Genomic DNA, 25498 nt, shown 5'->3' with positions numbered 1-25498 from the left:
TCAGTAGGTGCTGGCAGAAGGCGTGCTCAGTCGTTTTCCAATGTAGATGCCTAGTCCCAAAGCCAAAACATGAGAAATGAAGAGAGATGGAATGAACACCTTAAGAAACTCTGCAGAGAATATCCCCCCTTTCTTCACGGCTCCACTTTTTCTCATGCTTAAAGAAACAGAACGTTTAGGGTGCCCGAAGTGGAACTCCTTAGGTGGAATGTTTTCAGGTCTACTGGACCAGTCAGATACCCACTCAACACTTTTCTTCAATGCCTCAACTTCTTTCTCTCCTTCTGTAGCTTCCTCTTCTGACTGAGAGCTATGGTCCCTGCTGGTATGCATTTCTACATCAAACATAATTTGTCCATCTTCTTGTGGGGAAGGGCTGTCACAGTGAGAACTGCCCCTTGAACTACTCTGTCCTGATTCATGTTGGGCATCCAAAAGGATCTTCTCCATGTCTCCATTGTGAATAGAGGATGAGGAAGGTACATGTTCTAGCCCACCATTTTTCCCATTGCCATTATCATTGCCATTGCTGCTATTCATCGCTAGCTCCACCCAGGAACTGTTGAGGCCGGCTGGAGGCTGCAAAGACTGCTCGCTTTCTTCGCAGTTATTGTTGTTGTTGTGCAGGGGTGGCGGCTGCTCTACTAAATTAGACGACATTGTCAGGTGGCTGTAAGATCTGCTGCCGCTGCAGGACTGTGTCTGGTTCTCCGCAGCAACACAAGCCGAGTCCCCGCCCCCTTTTCTGCGCGTGCGCAGGCCCTCCCCTAACGTGACCTCTTTTCAGCTTTTTGAGGAAACACCAAACTGTTTTCCAGAGTGCTTGAACCATTTTACAATCCCACCAACAGTGTACAAGAGTTCCTTTCCCATCACATCCTCTCCAACAATTATTATTTGCTGCCCTGCTAAACTTTACTACTGCTACTGGGATAACATGGTATCTCATTGTAGTTTTGATTTGCTGCTTTTTTTAATTACCAGTGATTTTGAGCATTTCTAAATGTGTCTGTTGACCATCTGCATATTTTCCTCTGTGAAAATTCTTTCCATGTGTTTTTCTATTTTGTAATTGGACTATCAGTCTTTTTCTTCCGGAGGCTCTTTAGGATTCTGTAAAACTTTCATGATGAGATCCTTGTCTAAGATGGTATTATCAAATGTTTGTTCCCAGTAAGTAGGTTTTCTTTTTAACTCTTTTGGGAAAAGTTTTTGGTGCACACAGAGATTTAATATCTGAAAGGTCCCATTCATCAATCTTATCCTCTTCAGATTGTGTATTTCTGGCTGTATTTGGGAGTAGTGCATGGTCTTCTTAATAACTTATTAAACATCAGAGAGCTGGGCAACAAATAAGGATTATGGAAGAAGAATTGATACCTTTTTGTTGTGGTCCTAGTTAAGAATACTGAGTATCCCCTGGGCCTCCAAAAGAACAAACAGATATGTTTTGGAAAAAAGTGCAGCCTTAGTGCTCATTGGAAGCAAAGATGATGAAGCTTCATCTTTCATAGTTTGGATGTGTAGTTAGGCAAGGTTATTCCTTCAAAAGGAACATCATGCTTGGAAAGATGGGGTCAGGCAAGGAAAGGAAGACCCCAATGAGATAGATTGACACAGTGACTTCATCAATGAACTCTATTGTGTTAGAGATTAGGAGAATGGTATAGACTAGGGCAAGAGTCTGGTCAGTTGTTCATAGAGTTGTTATGAATCATACTTCATGGCACCAAACAACAACAACATTGATGAGAAAATGATAGGGTGTAATTTCAGTTCATCAACAGTCAAATGGGTTGAAAAACTGCCACATTCACATTATGGAATAATATGAAACACTCAAGAGCAAATCCTTTTTAAAAAAAAATACGATAAGGGAGAGGTTATAGAGCATTATATTATGTGAACTGTCTCAGTCTCATAAGGACAAACACTGAATAAGACCATTGTTGAAACAATAGAAGGAAGACTAGTAAGATACAAAGAGGAAGAAGCCAGGGCTTAGTGTAGGGGAACACAGGAAGTCATGAGGTTACAAAGATTAGTGGACAGAGGGAGTGGTTGAAGGAATTAGGAAAGATCCAGTGGGATCTGAAAAAGACAAGGTAATAGTGGGCATAGATCAGTGGTTACTAACTTTATAAGAGACAATGTATGAGAAAGATCATATGAAACACAATGTGAAATGAAGGAATGTGTGAATTATGATGTATATGAATAGAAGAAAAAGCCCTTTTAATGCAAAAAATAATTTTTTTTTTAAAATTATAGCATAGAAGGAGCTTGGATATGAGGATAGGAATAAAACAACATCTCAGGATTCAGAAAGGTAGGGATTCCAATGACTAGAAAGTAAGCCAGAAACTGAGATCCAATCCCAAAGGCATGAGATTTGAGGCTACCAACTACTCCATGGGAGAAGTATGAACAGTCTTGTTCCATAGGATGAACAGGCTCTAAAAACCTGCTGAAGGGTCAGTGTTCTGACTGTTCAGTACACAATAACTAACCACAATCTGATATCAGGTTGATCTCACCAAGAGGAAGATGATAGTGTTAAAACAAGCTTATTAAATTCCCTGTCTTTGATCCTCTCTTCATTCTTCTCTTTATTTTGTGCCTGGTTTTATTGAGCCCTTTCTTTTTGTGTGTATGATGAATACTCTTCTTCTGTGCAATTTACAGCTTCTGAAAACCCATTGGAGGACTAGCTTGATAGCGCATAATAGCAATACTCTAGTCAAAGTATATATTCAATAATGGTAAAAGAAGAAAGTACATACTGGAAAGTCCAAACTAGAAAAGTATTGGGAATCATTCACAACACTTTGTTTACATTGGCCAGAATTTGTCATATATAGATTCACGACATATGTTTCTAGTAAATATCACCATTATATATAATAACCTTACCATTCACTCAAAAATGTATAGTCTGTTGATGTAGTGATGGCACCATGAACTTAACCACAGCAGAGATTGCGCGGCTCATGCAAAATCAGGTACATTTTGTTGTGTTGTACATAGGGTTACTATAGGTCAGAGACTATTCAGTAGCACTTAACAGCAGTAACAAGGTCTATTACTAAAAAAAATGGGAGAGGAGAGAAATAATTTTATTTATATTATTCACAATTCTTTATCTTTATGGAGTTTTCAGAGAAGAATAGGTAAGTCCTAAAATGCTAAAAAGTTAATATTTTCAATCTGCTATTCACTCCGTAGGAGAAGCCTGGTGGTCTGGTGGAAGTTCTATCCTGTCTGTTAAGGTCACTAGGAGTCAGAATCAATTCTAAAGGACACAACAACACTGTGTCTTGGAGTATCTGAGTAATACAAAAAGTTAAATAGTTCACTATTGATTAAAAGGTTGGTGGTTTGAGTTGGTGGTACTGAAGGCACCTAGAGAAAAGGACTGGCTTGATGGCCTGTGTGCAGGAGAAATGCTAGGGAGGGCTGTTTATTTCTGCAACATGTGGTAATGGCAAATGGCTATTGATGTTACATTCTGTCCACTTGGAGTTGACTTATAGTAGATGGTTTGGTGTGTTTTCAGAGGCAAGTAAATGCACAGGAGGAGATTGCACATCTTTCTCCCTTGGAGCAGTTTGTGGATTTGAACCATATGTCTTTATATTGGCAGTACAGCTCTCTTCCACTAGGCCACCAGACCAACGTATTGTCACAGGTCAGGATTAACTCAAAGCAACTTATATTTTTATTATACTTTTAATTAGTAATTTCAATACTTAGAGAGCCCTGGTAGTGTAGTCTATAAGGAGATGTACTGTTAACCCAAAGTTGCTGCCTTTCTGTCAATTGTTCTGCAAGAAAAAGATAGGCTATCTTCTTTCATGTAATTTATAACATCTGAAAATCTGCTGCAGGATCAGCTAGGGACCAGTTTTGATTTGATGGCAATGAGAAAAGATTCTTGTCAAAAACATTCGTACACAGATAAAAACTAAAATAGGAATGTAATAAAATATTGCCATTTAGTCAGAATTGATAAAGAGCCTACCCTCCTTTGGTTTTCTGAGGCTGTACATCTCCTGGAAGGAGACTGCCCATCTTTCTCCCTCAGAGACACTGGTGATTTTGAACCACTAGGAAGGCTTGGCCTTTGGATTAGCAACACAATTTGCTTTGGACTAGAGCTCCCTTTATATGGGTTCAACAACAGCAAAAAAATATCTCCTTTCCTATCCATTTATAACCAATTCAGGTGACCCACCAGCAGGTTTTTGGAAACAGTAAATAGCAAGGGAGAAGATTGTTCATTTTTATTTTTGTGTCATTGAGCAGAAACCATCCAAGTTACCAGAATGGAAATGGTTGATGTGCAGATCTTTTTGTGCAATGGGAGTGAAAACCAAAAGTTCCAAAATTATAGTTGACTGTAAAAAAAACCCAAACAAACAAACAAAAAAACCACCAAAAGACCAAAACCACCAAGGGAGCCAAAAATGAGATATAGAGAAGTGACAATTCAACAGAGATACAATACACGAATAACACACAAACAGGACATGCCATTCATTTTGTAGCAAAATAGTAGAAGTACAGATTGTTTGAATAAATGGTTATAAAAATTGCTTCCTCAATCATGTCTGTTTCTGGAACTCAGTTTATCATTTAATCAATAATATGTATCAAGACTTGTTTGGCACAAGCTAGCTCATCTTGCTTTATTTGAGTATAGAGGAAAGATGATCTGGAAATAAATTTTTATATCCTGTACCTACTCGCCATCAAAAAAAGGTTTTCTTTAGAATATATGGTAAGAACAGAATGAAATGAAAATAATTGCTGTTAGAAAAGGTAATTCTTAAGAGGGATTTAATCTTGCCAATGAGCTGAAAAGTTTCTCCAAGTGTTAGCTCTGTATTTGAGACCAGTTTCATTTACTCTTTAGAGTTGGTATGCAGAAGTACATATCGTCTTTTCCTGCAAAGATTTCCACTCCAACCCCACAAGCATTTGTGAAGAGACTTCCCTAAAGATGTAGGTTGGACTTCGTTTTTTTTCTGTTCTTTGAAATCATACCATCTTTTTCAAAACTCCAGAGCTGTACTTAGTGTCCTGACAGAGACTTTATTTTTTTTAATGCATAAACGTGTTTTAGACAGCTTAATGCTCCCCTAGCAAAACTTATTTAATAACCAATTCCAAACACTCAGGAAAAAATAACCTGTTCCCTGAGACCAAGAGCAGAGAAAGCTCTCAAAGGATTATCCCCTAATGCTCAGGGGATTACTGGGAGAGTCTATTCTGAGACCTAAAAAAGAGACAAGGGACAGTTTTAAATGCAGCAAAATTGATCTGGAATCCAGAAGAAAATAAAAAAGAAAACGCTAATTATGTGCTTTTCAGGCAACTCAGTCTGGAGTTCATGGAAAGAAGATAAAAAGAACAGTACTCTCAGAGTCATGGTTCTTTCTACAAGAAGTAAGAAATTCTGAAAGTCTTTTTTTAAAAAAATGTTTTCTTTTTTTAGAGGGCTTTAGTGAAAGTGTTAAAAAAAGTATTTGTTTCTGTTATCTTGAGATATAGAGTAGATCCTGTCCACGTTACTACCCAAAGTGAGGCACTTTTTGTTCAGTCCTCAATGTTTCTGAATAAAATGAAAGTGTGCTCTTTTTGTTTCTCATTCAAGGCCACTTTCTTGAGGTATCAAGATGACTGGTGAGCCACGATGTCAATAAATCTCCATGGCATCCTTCAACTTGTCGTATCTGGACCCCAAGACAGTGACTCTGATTGGCATTCCTGGACTAGAGCATGTACAGTTTTGGATTGGCTTTCCCTTCTTTGCAGTGTGTCTGCTGGCTCTTCTGGGAAACATCATTTTACTGGTCATCATTCCTGCAGAACGCAGCCTCCATCAGCCCATGTACATCTTCCTGGCAGTGCTGGCTGCCACTGATGTTGGGCTCTGTCTAGCTATTGCTCCCAAGATGTTGGCTATCTTCTGGTTTGCCTCTTTCTCCATGGCCTTTAATGCCTGTTTAGTTCAGCTCTTCTTCATCCACACTTTACAGTGCATGGAATCTGGTATCCTGCTGGCAATGGCCTTTGACCGCTATGTTGCTATCTGTGACCCGTTAAGACACACATCTATCCTTACACCTTCTGTGCTGGTTTGGATGATGGTGGTGGTGGCCATCAGGGCAACAGTGCTGGTTGGTCTCCTACCCATTCTAATCAAAAGACTTCATCTTTTCCATTCGACTGTAATTGCTCATTCTTACTGTGAGCACATGGCTGTGGTCAAGCTGGCTGCAGAAGACATTCGTGTCAATAAAATATGTGGTCTCTTTGTTGGCTTTACGATCCTGGGATTTGACATGGTTTTTATCCTTGTTTCCTATGTCCTTATTTTCAAGGCTGTTTTTCTTCTACCTCAAAAAGAGGCACGGCTCAAAGCTTTTAACACCTGTGTGCCACATATGTTTGTCTTTCTTGAGTTTTATATTCTTGCTTTCTTCTCATTCTTCAGCCACCGTTTTGGGCATGTTGTTCCCTCTACCCACATTCTTCTGTCTACCATCTACCTACTCGTGCCACCTGCACTCAACCCTATTGTCTATGGTATAAAAAATAAAGTAATCTGCAAGCGGGTGGCACAGATTTTTCTTCTACTACGTAAGTCTTAATAATCTACTCAATGCTTGTGGTCATAATAAGTTTATAATATTTTTAAAAGATGAACAATTTGGAGACTCTGCTGATATAGGGAACTCCTTGTCACTGCTCATTTGGAAAGTTATTTACTTCACTATTATATTTAGGATAATACAAAATGCATTCAGGTTTAGCTGGACACTGTCATTGTATATAACCATTTATTTCTTTTCTCTTTCCTTTCATTTTAGCTTTACGATTTATTCCTTTAATTTGTACTTTTTTGCCTTAAGAAGACAATTAATTGTATCATTAGCTCAAGCATTCTTCTTTAGAAACATGCACATTAAATTGATGAATTTTTCTTTAAAGAACCCTTTTGTTGCATTAAATATTTTGCCCCTACTTATTTCAAAATATGCTTCATTTTCATTGTTACTGACTTAATTCATACATGGGAATTTGAAATGTACACTGGTTAACATCCAAATAATTTAGTATTTTTATCTAACTCTTAAATAGAAATTCTAGTTAAATTACATTGTTATAAGAGAATATATACTTTGAAATATGTTAAGAATTATTATACTGCTTTATATATATTCTTAAAATTCCTATATATTGTTTTTTTTACACTCGATTCATCTGCTTGTCTTTATCCATCCCTCCCTCCACTCATTACATTGTGTCACCCTATGATGAAGGCCCCCACCCCGATCCTTACCCTTGTTCTATAATAATGGTCTAATACAGTGTTTGTCTTTATGAGACTTAGTTCACTCAGCATAATGCTGTCCAGTCCCTCCCATGTTAAGAGTTATACACCAATGTTCATAGCAGCATTATTCACCATAGAAAGAACATGGAAACAGCCCCAAATGCTCAATCACAATGGAATGGAGTGAGAAATTATGGTACATTCACACAACGAAATATTATGCAGCATGCAGAAGCAATGATTTTGTAAATTACTATTTTATGTGTTCTTAATAAATGTATGTATAGCATAAATGTATAGTATGTAGAAACTGGTATTTCTTTTAATTTGCGTAAATTAACGGCCTACAGGTCTACTTTGAAAAAGGAGGAAAAGGTGAGTGAATTAAGCAGAGAGAAGTGAAGTGATACAAGTAATAAGACCAGAAAATAATGAAATATAAAATAAGAGATACACAAAAAATTCCCTCAAAAGTCAGAAATATTAATAAATAACAAATAAATCACGAATGACTAATAGGAAAAATTAGTAAAAGAATGACACTTCAAATATTACAATGCATTACAATACTAAAACTAATACAACAAATATTACAACTATTATAAATAAATTTTTGTCAACAATTTCAATAATGTAAATAATAATAAACATTTCCTAAGAGAAAAATTATAAAACTGACATTTTCATAAAGAAATAAATAAGCTTTTTATTAAATAGATTTTACTATTTTGTCAAACTTCTAAATAAAACAAATCTCAAAACCAGTTTTTTTGGTGTGACTCATAAGGGGAAAAAAATAGCTCCAAATTCAGCTTTTTAATTTTTAATTATTATTTCAATTTTGGTGAAAGTTTACTGAAAGTATGGCTTTTTATTCATTCACTGATACATATTTCCCTTTTTCTTTCCCCTGTACACATGTCTTATTCCATATTGTCAATTGCCATACACACAGTGTCCAAAATCAGCTATTGAGGCCAATATAACGGATTCTAAAAGCTGTTTAATCTCTTATAAGACTAATACCAACCATGAGAAGATATCGTTGTTAGGTGCTATTGAGTGAATTGTGATTTATAGTGATTTTATGCATGATGGCTCTGAACCATGCATTACCTTGAGCCAATCTCACTGTCTCTGAAACACCTACTCCCATTATCCCAGTTACTCTATCAATCCATCTCATTCAGAATCTTTCTCCCTGCGTTGATGCCCACCAAGAAAACAAAGGTTCTCACCAGTAGGCCAATTGGCAACACCATAAAGATGGAGAAGAGATTGAGATTATTTAACAATTTCATCTTACTTAGTTCCACAATCTTGGCACCAGCAGTCAGGAAATCAAAAGATGAATTGCACTGGGAAAATCTGTTATCAAGGATCCCAGAGGAGTGTTAAAAAGCAATGATATCAGTCTGAAAACTAAGGAGTACCTGAATCAGGCCATCATCTTTGTAATAACATGTTATGCATAAGAGAGCTATCCTAGGAATAAGGATGACAGAGGAAGAATCAATACCTCTGAGTTTTGGTGCTGGAGAAGGGTATTGAACATAGCAAGGACTGCCAAGAAAGCAAACATATTTGCCCTGAAGAAGGTCAAACGAAATTTGCCCTTGCAGGCAAGGATTTCGAAGCACCAGCTCACATACTTTGGGTATGTTGCTAGGAGGGCCCAGTTCTTGGAAAAAATAACATTTTTTCGCAATTATGTATAAAATTGTATTCAATAAATTAACTTGAGAAATCACACAATTGATACCAAAACATTAACAAAATATTTTTACAATATATCATAGCTTTAGTGAAATTTAAAATGGTGGTTGTTGTTGTTAAGTGCTATCGAGTCGTAGGCGACTCATAGCAACCCTATGAATGCAAGTTCTCCACATTTGTGTGCATGACTTTCATCCTTTCTCCAGGTTCACAGGGTTTCTGGAGGCAAGCTGTTTACGGAAGTGGATGCCACTCCTGCTTCCAAGCTTGTTTGTTAGAGGTGGACTGCATTTTCTAACACTCGTAATTTTGGAATCACCCTTGGGACCAGGAAAGAGATTCAACAGTATTCTTTTCTCAACAGTTATGGGATGTAAGTTGACATCCATTTCCTTTTTCTATTTTTACATTTTTTTATATTGGTTTGCATAAATATACATTGTGTTTCATATGATCATTCCCATACATGGCATTTTATAATACTGATCATCATTGATCTATGCCCTCAATTACCCCAACTTTTTAGTTTTCAGGTCTCCACTGGTTTTCTTAATTCCTCTCCCATTCCTTCCTATTTTTAAAGAGAAATTGTCATAAATGTATCATTGCTTTCAACAAGACAAACTATCAATTTAATATCCGGATTGGAAACCAGTGTCTTACCTTTTTAGCCAGGAAAGATTTAAAGAAGAAGAAAATAAAAGCTGAAGAACTTGCTTTAATGGCTGCTAAACCTTTGATTTTAAGGCATCACAATATGCAATCACAATTACAAAGATTTCTGCAGATTATAATGGGTTTTGTTTGTTTTTTGATGTTGTTGTTGTTTGCTTATCAGGACAAAGGATTGGAGTGGATTATAATGTTGGTTATGTGAAATGTTCCCTTTATTATTATTTATTTTATTATTCCCCTTCCTTATATTCTGTTTTCCCTGAGCATTGGAAGTAGTGATTGTTTGTGGGGAGGGCACACACTGAATGTCCCAGTAAGTTTTATCAACTCTCAAATGCCTGCTATGTTCATTTTTCTGAAGATTTTCATCTAACCACGATTCGATTGGGATACATTCTCTCTATATATAGTATTCTCACTATATAATAATTTTGTCATTGCTTATCTGAACACATGTGCTTTCGCACAACTTTTTATATTCTTCAGAGAACTGACTGAACTAGGCTTCTTCATTCCTACAAGATCTTACTGATCCTCATCTTTATAATTTTATTTCTTTTTTTTACAGAATTCTTTTTAAGAATGTCCAAAAACAAACAAACAAATATAATGACAGCATCTCTGAGTAACTTTGAAAAGGTATATAATTATGGCAGCTAATAGCAGTTTAGTTCCCAAAGAAAGTTTGCAGAATCTATTACTGAGTTCTACAAATAATTCAGTGCTGCAACTCTTCGTCCTAAGTGATTAAAATTTTGAATGAGTTTTTAAGTCAAATGTATATTTAAATGTTTAAGAGTACCCCAATTCTAAAAGAGGTTTGTGGTCATGTATAGTCTCTTTTAATGACTGTTGAACCATACATTCTTGTCTCTCAGATATTATATTAATGCTGAAGATCCGAAGGAAGACAGACTAGGAAGAAGGATTTGCCATCTGCCTCTAAAATAGCAGGCCTTTGAAACCTATTAACGATTGAGCATGCTTAGCCTAGTAGATAAAGAACTGGAAACTGAGCCTTATTTGGGGAACAGGTGTGTCAGAGACAGTGTGATTGGCTCAAGGTAGCACAGGGTTCAGAGCTATTATTCATAGTATAAACTGGATGACAGACACAATAAAAACATAACAATTCAATTATTTGATTATGATGTTAATGAGTTAGTGATGCTAACAATCAATAAAATACAGTGAAAATTACACAAAAGCAACTAAATAGCTCAAAAGTCAATTTTGTAGGGAAAAAATGGGTTTACTCTAGTAGAATCTACTGAAAAGATTTTATTTTCTTAGAACTCTTCAGAAATCATTCCTCCACGGTGCCACAACAATCTTTTCATGAATGAAATATCTATTTGAATCAGTCTACCACAAAATTGTTTAGAAGGATGGTTTCTAGGGGAAGCCGCAAGCTCCTCAGTATTGTTATGCTGTGCCCTTACATGTGGAAGTTGAGCACTGGAGAAACTTCATGCATGACAGAAGCACTATTAAGTCTGGAGCTTATAGAGGGGTTATATTAGGGCTAAGAAATTATGATAGATGATGAAGAGACTGAGATTTTTAACAGCTTCAGTTTGCTTGACCCCACAGTCAACACTCTTGGTATCAGCAGCCAAGAAATAAAAAAATGAATCGCATTGGGAAAGTCCATCATCAGGGACATTGCCAGAGTACTGAAGAGCAACGATGTAAGTCTAGAGACTAAGGTGTGCCTGATTCAGGCCATGGTCTTCACAATGATGAGCTATGTGTCAAAAAGCTGGACAATGATTAGGAATGGTAGAAGAAGTACTGATACCTTTGAGCTGGGGTGATGGAGAAGAGTATTAGACATACCACAGGCTGCTAAGAGTGCAAACAGTTTCATCCTGGAGAGGGTGAAACTAGGCTGCTCCTTGGAGGCAAGGATTCTGAGACTCCATCTGACATACTTTGGGCACGTTCCAAGGAGGGACCAGTCCTAAGAGAGGGACATTATGCTTGGGAGAGTGGCGGTACAGTGCAAGAAAGGAAGAACCTCAATGAGATGGATTGACTCAGTGACTGGGGTAATGGGGATAGGTGTGTCAGAGATAGCCAGGTTGGCTTATGGTAGAGCAGGATTCAAAGTTATTGTACGTAGGGTTGCTCTGAGTCGCAGATGACTCGATTGCACATAACAACAACAACAAGAATCAAAACTCTTTCAGTTGAGTATGAGAATACAAGGGGAATGCTTAAACATAGTCACACAATTTGATGGGTGGAGAGAGAAACGGGGAAAGGAAAAGGGAAAGATCCAATGTGAAAAACAATGTATATGAACCTTATGAACTTTGTATGTTAACCAGTATAAAATAAAAATTAACACACATACACACACACACCCCCAAAGCAAGGAACAAGATCAGTTACTAAAATTAGTTATCTCAGGAAAACAAAAAGGCATGTACTACAACATAATCATAATTCCCTTACATAAAACCTAGTCTAGACACACTTTACTAATGAAGATTCAAACAAGGTTAAAAATTAAAAGAAAATAAATAAATAAATAAGGTTATTATGGTAAAAAGTTATGGTTGTGTTTAAGTCTCTAGGATAAAAGAGTAAGAAAGTTCATTATAAGTCAAATCTGGTCTTGAAAACAAATAAGCAGGCAAAAACCCATAAGGGAATCTTTTTTATAGGGATTCTTTTTTTTTATTTTAAATAGAATCTCTTTTTTAATCGCTGTTGTATTTTGTTGTTAAGTGCCATCAAGTTGTAGGCTGCTCATCGTGGCCCTATGAACAAAAGACCTGGACACTTGTATAACTTTTGTCCTGTCTCCAGGTTCACAGGGTTTCCAAAGGCAAGCTTGTTCAGGCCACTCCTGCTTCCAAGCTTGTTTTAATTAGGGAGCTCCACCCAACACTGTCCACCATGGGTAACCATTATTGCATATGACACATCAGTGTCACAGTGTTCAGCTTCACAGCAATCATGAGTTACCTCTGTACAGCAAGTGGACAGACCAAGAATATATCACCAAAAACAGTTAAAGACAGGCCTGAGGGCTGCAGATTAGGGTCACCCACCTTTGGCTTGGTATCATCACTTTCTGTCCACTAGGCCAACTGATCTATATGCACACCCATGTTTATTGCTGTGTTGTTCATAATATCAAAGAGATGGAAACAACCCAAGTGCTCATCAACAAATGAATGGATAGAGAAGCTGTGGTGTATTCATACAATGGAATACTATGTAGCACTGAAAAAACCAGAAATTCATGGAATATTATACAAAATGGGTGACTGTAGAAGATATTATGCTGAGTGAAATATCTCAATCACAAAAAGGACAAATACTGCCTGATGCCACTGTTATAAAACAGGACTGACATCAGGGTTCGGTGGAAACAAAGAAAAGACAGGATAAATAATGTACACTGCATTAAAACAAATAAGGGAGAGAACTGCTTAAATGGAATATATGATTAGGTATTATTTGCATGACAACAGCCCAAAATAAGAGCTGCATAGTAAGTCGCCTGAGGGAGGGAATTGTATAACAATAAAAGAATGTACAAAGAGCTAGAATTAGAAAACAAAATGGAAGAATATAGTTGGCATTTTTCAAGCCAAAAGAACTGAAAAACAAATTCAAGCTTTGAGTTTCAATACTAGAAGATTCTACTGGCAAAATCTTAAATGATTCAGGATAGATTAAAAGAAGAAGAACTTTGTATCAAACCAATATAAGATAAAAATTTCGTTTTTTAAAAAAGTTTGAAAGAATACACAGAGTCACATATTAGAAATAATTTGTTGACACTGCTCCTTTTCAGGAAACAATATATGCTTAATAACTGATGGTGATCAAAGAAGTTCAGGCTGCACTGAAGGCACTGGAAAAAAGTAAGGGCCCAAGAATTGATGGAATACCAATTGAGGTGTCCATTGGACAGATGCAGCTCTGGCTCTTATCCCTAGTCTATGCCAAGAAATTTGGAAAACAGTTACCTGGGCAATGGACCAAAACAAATGCCTATTTATTCCAATCCCAAAAAACAGTTTATCTAGTAAGTGAGGAAATTATTAAATAATATTATTAATATCATATTCATGTAAAATCCTGCTGAAAATCATTCAGTATTGGAATAGCATGTGGGTATAGAACTGCCAGAAATTAATCTGCATTCAGAAGAGGCTGTGTGGTACAAAGATGTCATTGCTGATGTCAGATGGATTTTGACTGTAAGCAGAAACTATCAGAGAGATGTTTACCTGTATTTTATTGAATATGCAACGGTATTTAACTATGTGACTCATTTCAAATTATGGATAACATTGAAAAGACTTGAAATAATTAGATGTTGTTGTTAGGTGTCATCAAGTTGAGGACTACTCATAATGAATCTATGAGCAACAGACCTGAACCCTGTCCTATCTTGTGCCATCCTCATCATCTCTGACACACTTGAGCCCACTGCTATAGTCATTGTGTCAGTCCATCTGCTTGGAAGGCTATCTCTCATTCACTGACCTTTTCAAGTATGATGCCTCTTTCTAAGGAATGATTTTCCTAAACAACATGCCCAAAGTTTGAGAGACGAAGTTTTACTATCTTTAGTTCCAAGGAACACTCTGCATTTTTTCTAAGATATACCTGTTTTTTTTGCCAGTCCATAGAATATTCAGTACTCTTTACAACAGCACAACTCAAAGGCATCAATTATTCTTGTCAGCCTTATTTATCACCTAGCTCTCAGATGTATGGCAAGTGATTAAAAAGACCATTGCCTAAATCAAAACAGCAATGATATATCATCTGACCCCAGCTATAAAACTCACTGTCAAGTCAGTCCAAGTCAGAGAAATTCGCCATCAGATTTTGCAGGGTATAAATGGCAATGGAAGGAGGATGTCCACCTTTTCTCTGAGGCATTATTTATGTATTCAAATCACCACAGAAATGTGCAGCCTTAGGATTAGAAGGACAACTTGTTATAAACTAAACCACCAAGCAACCCCCAAGCTGCCCATTAGCAACAATGTTATTATTGTTGCTTTAAGGGGCCATCAAGTTGAGTATGAACCATAGCTACCCTATGAACAACAGATACAGAGAGGAATGTGTGTGTTATCCAGGCTATGGTCTTCTAATTGCTTACTATGCATCTGAGAGCTGGACAATGACTAAGGCTGACAGAAGGACAATCAATGTCTTTAGGTTGTAGTGGGGGAGTACAATATTAAACACACATACCATGGACTGCCAAGAGAGAGAACAAGTCTGTCTTGGAGAGAATAAAACCAGTGTGCTCCTTGGAGGCAAGGATTTTGAAACATATTTTGGGCATGTTGCCAGGAAACACTAGTCCTTGGAGAAAGACATTATGCTTGGAAGGGTGGAGGGTTAGCACAGGAGAAGGAGAACCTAGAAGAGATGTATTGATACAGTGACTGTGACAATGGGGTCCAGCGTGTCAGAGACAGTGAAGTGAGTTTAGGATAGGGTAGAGATCTGAACCATTGTCACTATGAGTCATAGTCAACTTGACAACAAACAACAACAACAATACTGGGAATTGCAAATGGAAGATGATTGGCATCACATTCTTCATCAAAAAGAACATTTTAAAATCTATCGTGAAGTGCAACATTGTTGTTATCGTTAGATACCATCAGGTTGGAGCCAACTCACAGCTGTCCCGCCAGAAGGTTTTCAGAGACTGTAAATCACACAGAGGAGATTGAACATGTTCCTCACTCAGAAGAGCTGATGGATTTTAGTCCTCTGCCTTTGGATTGGCAGTGCAACTTCTTACCCACTAGACCATGAGCACTCCCTTTGAAATATTTTGTTCAGCTTCTTGTCTTGATTTCTTTCCTTTGCTTTGACCCCTCGGTGCTCTAGTGGAATATTCAGCATGTCTTCTAACATCCCTTTGGGTCATTTCTTCTTCTTCCATCTTTATAATGACCTCTCACACTCTTCATGGATGATATTCCTCCCACAGCTCATCTGGTCTTCACTCATTAGTGTTAAAGGCTTCAAAATTGTACCTGAGATGGTCTTTAAATTCAGGAGGGATAGACTCATGGTCAAACTTTGGTTTTTGTGGATTGGATTATATTTTCTTTAGCTTCAGTTTATACCTGTATATGAGTTGTTAGCTGGTGATCTGTTCCATAATCAGCATCTGGCCTAGTTTTCACAGGTGGTATTGAGCTTCTCCAATGATTTTTCCAACATATATAATCAATTTGATTCCTGTGTAGGCTGTCATCAGGTGAAGTCCATGTGTATAGCCCCTATTTATGTTTCTTATAATTCAATGAATAAATCATAGATTATACAGAATCATTCCGTCTCTAGCCTCAGTTCTGTCTCTATATCCACTTTTCCTAACTACTGATCCTTCTTTCTTTTCCCCAATTTTTATATTCCAGTCTTGTTTGAATGTTCCATCAATTTCCAATTGCAACAGTTTGTAGAAGTCAACTATATCCTCCTCTTTGGCTCAGGCAGTGTATAAATTTGAATGATAAAGGTATTAACAGGTCTTCCTTGTATACATATGAATATTAACCTGTCATTCACAACATTGCATTTCAAGATGGATCTAGAAATGGTCTTTTTAAAAGTCAAAGTGATCCTGTTTTATCTAATTTTTTTCCATTTCTAACATAATAGATGATACGATTGTCTGATTCAAAATGCCCTATGTCAATATATTTCATTTCACCAATGCCTAGTATGCCAATATATATGCATTCCATTTCTTCCTTAACAATCTCCACTTTTCCTACATTCACACTTCTCACATTCCACCTTCCAACCATTAGGATCTGTTTGAAACTGTTCTTCCTCCTTAGTGATTCCCAATATGAAGGTTCAGCCTCCAGTGCTGTATCTACTAGCCTAACTTAGGTGTGCACTGTTGTATAAAGGGTTTCCAAAGCCCTGTTATTTCATAAGTAGAGGTCCAATCCTTCTTCCATAGTCTGTCTTAATTTAGGTGCTCAACTTCAGAGCAATATTTAACAGACTAGAATTTTACCCAAAAGAGCTGATGAGTGATCAGGTGTTAGTCTCAGGGGCCCAACCCTTCAGTGAATGTGTTTGTTTTGCATCCTTACCCCACCCTGGAAGCATCCAGTTCAATTCCCTTTCCTTACACCTATAGCACCTCCCATCCCCTCTGGTTGGATGGCTCAGCCCTCCTATCCCCTCTCTCCTCCCATTTCCTCTTCACTCTCCTGTGACTCTGATATTCTTGTCACAGGGGTGGTGGGGTGGTATTTATTGGGTGAAGACAGTTTCTGCACGCTTCCCACAGGAGAAGTCTGGTGGCCAGAGAAGTCTAGCAGTCAGAGGGATCTGGCAACTTACTATTTTAAAGAGTTTTGCTGTTCGCCAAAACGTCATTGGCTCTAATCCGCCCCCTGCTCCACAGAGGAAAGATAGTCTCCTCCCATTAAGATTTACAGCATTAGGAAGCACAGAAACATGCACTGAGACACACACACAATCAAGCACCAACACAAAAGTATAAGCCTACTGCAGATGCCAGGGAAGACACTTACAAAATCTCATCCACAGATATAGTTCTTGGAAAGTGTTAATTTCTACAGATGTAGTTCAAAGAAGATAAAGTGTTATCATTATCCTTCTGTTATCCAGCTCCCAAACGCATAGCAAGAAATTGAGATGACCATGCCTGGATCAAGACCACTTTAGTTCTCTAAACTGACAGTATTTTCTCTTTAGCACTTTGTAGACATCTTTGAGAGCAGATATTCCCTGTGCAATTTATCTTTTGACTTCCTTACTGCTGGTGCCAAGAATGTTGACTGTGGACCCAAGCAAAATGAAGTAATTAATAGCCTCAATCTCTTCTTGATCTATCACGATATTGCCAGTTGGCCAGGTGGTGAGGATTTATGTTTTCTTGGTGTTGTGATGCAATCCATAAGGAAGCCTGCAATCTTTGACCTTCTTCAGCTAACACTTCGAGTCCTGCTCAGTTTTGACAAGCAAGGTTGTGTCATCTGCATAACACAGGCTGTTGATGATCCTTTCTCCAATCTTGATGCCACATTCTTTTTCATAAAGTTCAACCTCCAGAATCATCTGTTCCAAATATAGATTGAAAACGTATGGAGAAGAGATACATTGTTGACACATTTTTCTCAATTTTGAACTATACAGTGTTGTGTTCACTTCATCTATCTGAATAACAGCTTCCTGGTCTAGATACTGGTTTCACAAACTAAGCAAAATCAGGTTTTCTGGGATTCCCCTTCTTCTCAATGTTGGCCACAAGTTTTGATCCACACAGTCAAATACTTTTGCATAGTTGGTAAAAGACAAATAGACAACCTTCTGGTATTTTACTTTCAGCCATCATCTATCTGACATCAGCAATGATGTCCTTTGTGTCATGACCTTTTCTAAACTCAGTTTATGTTTCTGGCAATTTTCTGTCAATGTGTTGTTCTAGTTATTCTTTGATAACGTTCATCTATGTTTTGCTTGCATATAGTATTAGTGATATTGTTTCATAATTTCCACATTCTGTAGGATCTCCTTTTTGGAGAAGAGATATTATTCTTTTCGAGTCAGTTGGCCAGATAGCTGTCCTCCAGATTTCCTGGCACAACTTGATGAGCACATCCAGGGCTGAATCTATTTATTTAAATGTGATATTTGGTATTCCATTAGTTCCTGGGACCTTATTTTTTTGCCAATTCTTTCAGAGCAACTTGAACTTCCTCCTGCATCACCATTGGCTCTTGATCATATGCTACTTCCTGAAAAGATTCTGTATCAGCTAGTCTTTTTGGTACAGTGACACTGTGTATTCCTTCTATCTTCTTTTGATGATTCTTGGATCATTTAATATATTTCCCTTAGCATCCTTAAGTATTGCAACTCGTGGTTTGAACTTGTTCTTTAGTCCCTTCAGGTTGAGAAATTCTGAGTAAGTTCCTCCTTTTTTTGATTTTCTGACTCCAGCTCTTTGCACATTTTTGTTATAATACTTTGCTTTGCCTTCACAAGCTGCCTTTTGAAATATGTTCAACTCCTTAACTTTCTCATTCCTCCCCTTTGTTTTGGCTTCCTGGCATTTTTGTGCAGTATTTAGAGTCTCTTATGACATCATCTTGAACTTTTCTTCCTCCTATAATGATTTTGGCTTTCTTCATGGATGATATTCTTGATATCATCCTGGTCTTCATTAGTGTTCGATTCCTCAGCCTGTTCTTGAGATGGTCTTTACTCAGGTAGGTTCGACTCAAGGTCACATTTTGGGTTTTGTGGATTTTTTAAACTTTTCTGTATCTTCAGTTTCAATTTGCACGAGTAGTTGATGATCTGTTTTATAGTTAGAAGCAATGCTTAGTGACCACCTGGAGGTGAACCTAATCATTAGTGGTGCAGAGGTTAATCACTCAGCTGCAAATAAAAAGGTCTTCAATTCAAATCTATCAGTTGTTTCTTAGGAGAGAGATGTGGCATTCTTATTGAAGAAAATATCTTCCAATATGGATTACACGTCAACAAAAAGAAAACAAAAATCCTCACAAATGAATCAATAGGTACCATCGTGACAGAGAACATTTTAAATTCAACAATAATTTAATATTACTTGGGTCTCCTGCTAACATCCATAGAAGCAGCTACCAAGAAATAGACAAACTATTACAAATAGTTTGGACAAATTATTACAAATGGACAAATCTGCTAGAAATATACTTCTTGAAAAATATTTAAAAATAAAAATTTTTGAGGATAAAAGTCACCATATTTTGTTGTTATGTGCTGGTAAGTCACCTGCAACTTATAGTGACCCTATGCTCAAAAGCTCTAAACTTTTCCTAGCCTGAGCCAGTCTCACTGTCTTTGCCACACCTACCCTGTTACTCCTTTTACTGTGTCAATCCATATCATCCAGGATTTTCCTCTCCTGCGCTGAACCTCCATCCTTCCAAGCATAATATCCTTCTCCAAAGACTGGTCCATCTTGGCAACATACTCAAAGTATGTGAGATGGAACCTCAAAATCTTTGACCCTAATGAACAGCTTGGTTTCACCCTCTCCAAGTTTGTTCTCATAGTTCTCCATGGAATGTTCAATACTCTTCACCAGCACCACAACCCAAAGACCTCTATCCCTCTTCTGTCATCCTTAGTAATTATCCAGATCTGATGTATAGCAGTAATGTCAAGGATCATGGCCTGGATCAAGTGCACCTAGTCTCCAGACTGATATCATGCTCTTTAGCACTCAGGAAAGGTCTTTGACAGCAGATTTTTCCATTGCAATTTACCTTTTGATTTCCTGACTGATAATGCCAAGAATGCTGATTGTGGAAACTAGCAAGCTGAAACTGTTAGCAATCTCAATCTCTTCTTCATCTTTTATGGTGCTGGTAGGTGCCATTAAATGGACTACAACTCTTAGTAACCCTGTGAAGAAAAGACCTGAATATCATCCTAGCCTGGACCATCCTCGTGATCACTGCCATGCTCAAGCTCATTGCAGTAGCCACTGTGTCAATTCAATTCATTGAGGATTGTAGTTTCTTTCAGTTACCTGGTGAGGTAAGATTCTTAAGAGGGTTGAGGAAGATTCAACCCTCTTTCTCTACCTCATCTCCTTTCCTGGATTGTCCTGTTATTAAGTAATCAGCTTTAAGGATTAAGAAGTTTAGTTTACACTCAAATCAGTAATCCCATGGGGAAACCATCTCTACTCCATACCCATGGGGTACTTGAGACTCTAGAAACATGACTATAACTGAGCTCATCTGGAAGATCTCCAAGTCATTAAAGAGCTGTAGCTGTCCTTGGGCAAAGTGAATGCTCAATCTGAACCATATAGGCTCATGTGAGGTAAGGCAATGCATAGTCTCATTTTATGTCATGGACTCAATAAAAAATAGTTAAGACAAGAAAATTTCAGGACTCTACACAGAGCAGACTAGTTCAGATTAATAGGAGGTTTCTGAAGACAATGATATATTTATATAGAACTTCTCTGTTCTAACAGCAGGCATAATTACTGTGGTTGAGAACGAGAACAGAAGAGTAAAGTTAATGAAGAAATTAATGAGATGGTAGGCCATCCAAACGTTACAAATGAATCTTAAAGTATCTGATTTTTTTGCCATGTTTCATGCTTTAAAATGCAGTCTTAAATGTATTCTTTTATACCTACAAGATTTTGTGTGGCACACATATCCCAATAGTTAATGTCATGAATATAGATATTGAAATTAGACGTGTAACCTAACTTCTTCTCTATATAGTCATAAGAAAATTCTTTGCAGAATTTAATTGAACAGTCAGAGCTTACTTTTTTGCTTGTTAAGAGAGACTTTTTTATCCTAAAATTCTCACAAAGATTACTTGAGATCATTTCTGCATTGTAAGTTATACAGTACCAAATAGTCTCTCCAAATTATGTTGACTTACTTTTCTAAACAGATTGAACATATAATATACAGCGAGGCAATCCTGCACACAATTTATTTTCTTCTTGCTTAAAAGGAAATATACATGTTCCCCTCCTCAATCTTTTTTTTCCATCTTGTAGTCAGGTAAGGAAGAGAATGTTGAAAAAATTCAACTTTTGTTGGCCACTGATCCTTGGATATATCTGTAAAATTTAAAATAATCTTAAATTGTTAACATACTATGGTTTATTAGGAGTAAATATATTAAATTTGTATTTATGTTATGCATCAGAAAATAGAGAAATAACACTCTCTTATCTCATTTCTTCTCTTTCTTAATTCTTTCATTAGAAAAGAGAAGAATGATATGATAATGTCCTAGTAGAAATTTTTAATATAATAAAAAGAAATGTATGTAAAAACATACCATATAATATGATGAAAGAGAAAGATCAGGTAAGTGTTCATTCCACTGGGACATTGTGAAAGAGTTTCTGTGATGCTTCATGTACTTAGAAAAATAACTGATATAATCTGATATATAAGTAGAATCTTCATTCCTAACCAAAAACTTTCTCAGAATTCCTATGCATGAATAAATACAATAAAGAACAATATGACAGGATCACTGTTTTTATATATTAAATAGTTTAACAGTTCTTATCCAGCATATGAGAATAAATATTTCAAGGAAAGACTCATTCTTTGTTATTTTATAAAGCATAAAAGACTATATCTCAGTGCTGATGTAATACATATTAAGAATTTACTATAAGGGGAATAAGCACATTGACATTATGAAAATTCAAACCCAAACCATAAAGCTAAACCATACTCTGTCTATATTCCTTTCTATCAATTCTCTATTTTAGACTCCTTAAAGGTGATTATAAAACTTTTTAGATTATCTTTTGTATTTGCAGAATTTGCAACGTAAATTTGTTTATTTGAGTATATTTTTGTGTGCATGTATTTAATGATGAACTGACTTATTTTGAGTACTGTTGAGTCAACTATGACTCATAGTGACCTCTGTAAAATTTACTTGTCTGGTTCTCCATTTAAAAAAAAGATTTGAATGTTTCATATATCAGCTTTCCTAAACTTACTTTTATCACAAGACCATATTGAAGATTTTTTTAAAGAGCATTCCCTTTTTGAGGAATATTTTGAATGGCTAGTTAGTTGTGTTCTTTTTTTTATCATAGACAATTTTGCATTTAAAATCATTGTATTTCCAGATGTATTTGTGAAAATTATTTTTCAGGCTTGCAACTAGATAATTGCTCTGATAGTAGTATGTCTTGGAGAAAGTGCAACCAGAGTGCTCCTTGAGGCAAAGACAATATAGCTTTGTCTCACATATTTTGGACATGTTGCTAGCAGAGTGTGTTCCTTGGAGAGTGACATTATGCTTGGAAAGGTGGATGGGCAGCAAAAGAGAGGAAGATCCTCAACTAAGTGGGTTGTTCAAGTGGGTGATAACAAGTGTGTCTGTGACTTTGAGGACAGCACAGGATAAGGCAGAGTTCAGGTTAGTTGTTCATAGGATTGTTATGAGTTGTACTCGACTCAATTACACCTAATAACAACAGAATAACCTTAGAACAAACATAAATGTATTAAAGAACGTACAACCAGAGGTTTTCCTTGGAGGCAAAGTTGATGAAGCTTTGGACATGTTGGGAGAAGCTATTCCCTGGGAAAAGACATCGTGCTTGGAAAGGTGGCAGGTCAGTAAAGGAGAAGACCTCAGTGAGTTGGATTGATGCAGGGTTTGCAACCTTGGACTCAAATATGTTGAGAATGATGGGGGGCTACAGGATAGGACAGAGTTCAAATCTATATTTCATTGGGTCACTATGAGTTTAACTCAACTTGATGGTACTTAACAAGAATATAATACCCATTACTAGGGTCTCTGAAAATTAAGTAACCAAAGCAAACAAAAACTCTATGTATGAAACTTCAGACACACTGAAGTCAAAGGGAAGTGATTTGTCACTGTTTTCCAATATTAAGGTCCTGTCAGCCACATATATTACAATTACACCTTAACTGAATATAAATTTAATAACCATTTTTAAATGATTGATATTAATTATGTATGATGCTAATGTTGGATAAAGTGCTTGGGTAATACTGGAAAGTCAACATATGGAATGCACAAATAAAAGATGTAGCAATCTGGTTTTGTGAACATTTATATAGTCCTGGATAATCTACAGAGCTAATTTTTCTGTGCACGAGGGTCATGATGAGTCAGAATTCACTTTATAGCATTTTGTTTTGTTTTGTTTAGGTAGTGGTGGTCTTTGATATTAAGGAATTTATAACCTACAAATATTTTTGATTATGATTATAATGAAAGTTTACAGAAAAGTTGCATTGTCATTCAGTCATTGTTGCCTCCTTACAAATAGAATTCATTCCTTTTCCTCCTTACAAATAGAGGGGGAAAGAGTGTGCCAGAAGAAATGTACATTTTCCTTCTAAACAGAAGAAAAAATGACTATTGAGATATTTACAATTTCAAAAGCGTCACTCTAATAGTTTTGAGATGTTGTGTACAGTAGAGTTAAAACCGACCCATAGCGAGTTTTCAGAAGAAGTTAATTGCACGGGAGGTGACTGCCCATCCTTTTACCGCGGAGCAGCTGGTGCCTTTGAAACACATGCCCTCAGGATTGGAGCACAGCTTGTTGTCATTAGGCCACCAGAGATACAGTATGGAGTGAAGAGGAAGGATAAGTCGATCCAGAGAGCAATGCTGAGCAAAGGATAATCATGAGCTCAAGTTTGAATCTGATATATTCTCACTTAGTAACTCTGTACAGTAAAGCAAGGAGCTCTGCTGGCTTCTTAGTAAGGAATTGCGCTGTCGACTGGAAGGCAGGCAATATGAATCCACCAACTGCTCTGAGGGAGAAAGATAAGCAATCTCCTCGCATGCGATTTACTGCATCTGAAAATCTACTGGAAGGTCAACTGTGAGTAGGGTCCAACATGATGGTCCATAATAACAGCAACAAAATATGGTGGGAGTCCTAGGCTGTAGTATTTCTGGGAGCAGATTGCCAGTATTATCTTGCAAGAAGCCACTTGTGAGCGCGAACCACTGACCTTTTGCTTAGTGATAATACACTTAACCATTGCACCTCTAGGACTCCCTAAACTGTCTGACAGTTGTGAGTTCGTCATATTATAATGGCTTTTATGTTGTAGTGATGCTGGAGACTGTTATTTCAGATATTACCAGGGTCATCCACCCCAGATATTTGTCAGCGGTGCTTCTAGTATAAGACAGAGCAAGAAGAAGGAGCTAGTTATATACATTTGAAAAATGGACCAGTGGAGACCTTCTAAAGACCAGTGGAATAGTGTTTGATAGAGTATTAGATTGGCCCTTAAGGCTGGAAGACCCTCAAAAGGAAATTGGGAAGGAGCTGCCCCTTCCAAGTAGACTCTACCTGAATGACGTGGGTGGATAAAACTTTCAGGAATTTTAGTTGTCGTGGTACAACCCAAAATTAAAAGAAACTATTGAAAACATCTATTAATAATAGAAACCTAGAATGTACAAAGTATGATTCTAGGAAAATTATAAGTTATAAAAATGAGATTGATCTCCCTAGGTATTGTTGGTTTTATGTGCCATAAAGTTGCTTGCAACTCATAGCGACCTTATGCACAAAAGCCCGAACCCTGCTCTATCCTATGCCAACCTTATTGTCTTTGATACACTTACCTCTATTACCCTAATCACTGAATCAATCCATCTCATCGAAGGTCTTCCTCTCTTATGCTGTCCCTTTACCCTTCCAAGCATGGTGTCCCTCTCCAAGGAGAGGTTCTTCCTTGTAATATGACCAAAGTGTGTCAGATGAAGCTTCAGAATCCTTGCCTCCAAGGATGAGCCTGGTTTCACCCTCTCCATGGCAGACCTGTTTGTTCTCCTGGGAAGTCATGGTATGTTCAGTACTCTTCTCTGGCACCACAGCTCAACGACATGAATTCCATAGGCATTAGTGGACCAAAATGAACTGGCATTAGCTATTTTGAGTCAGACAACCATGTAATCTAGTATCTTGTATACTGGGAATGATAAATTAAAAATTATTGCAGCATATGAATTAGCAAAACTAACATTTCAAGATCTACTCAAAAGTACAAAACTGTCAGTGGCAGGAAAATTAATACCCATATATCTACAAGAAAGATCAATTAATGTGATTATGATCCAAATTTACACCATCCATTAATGAACTAAGGCTAAAGAAAGAGAATGTGAAGGGTTTTACCAACTAAAGGAGCCTTGGTGGCAAAGTAT

General features: G+C 37.0%; 1 protein-coding gene and 1 pseudogene across 1 annotated transcript; one reads left to right on the top strand and one right to left on the bottom strand.

The window, feature by feature from the left end:
- On the bottom strand, window positions 1-660 carry LOC102857369 (annotated as a pseudogene).
- A 5051-nt stretch (window positions 661-5711) lies between these two features.
- On the top strand, window positions 5712-6656 carry LOC102848366 (olfactory receptor 52A1-like). Its single transcript, XM_006885678.1, has one exon. The coding sequence runs from the start codon at window positions 5712-5714 to the stop codon at window positions 6654-6656; it is 945 nt and encodes a 314-aa protein (XP_006885740.1).
- Window positions 6657-25498: the final 18842 nt, after the last annotated feature.

The sequence above is a fragment of the Elephantulus edwardii genome, unplaced genomic scaffold (assembly GCF_000299155.1).
Source record: "Elephantulus edwardii isolate Elephantulus edwardi_28Jun2011 unplaced genomic scaffold, EleEdw1.0 scaffold00044, whole genome shotgun sequence".
Classification (NCBI taxonomy): domain Eukaryota; kingdom Metazoa; phylum Chordata; class Mammalia; order Macroscelidea; family Macroscelididae; genus Elephantulus; species Elephantulus edwardii.
This window is presented reverse-complemented; position numbering and strand designations above follow the sequence as displayed.

Excerpts from the sequence above, each read along its gene's own strand:
- LOC102848366 (XM_006885678.1), top strand. The coding sequence starts at position 5,712 with ATGGCATCCTTCAACTTGTCGTATCTGGACCCCAAGACAGTGACTCTG.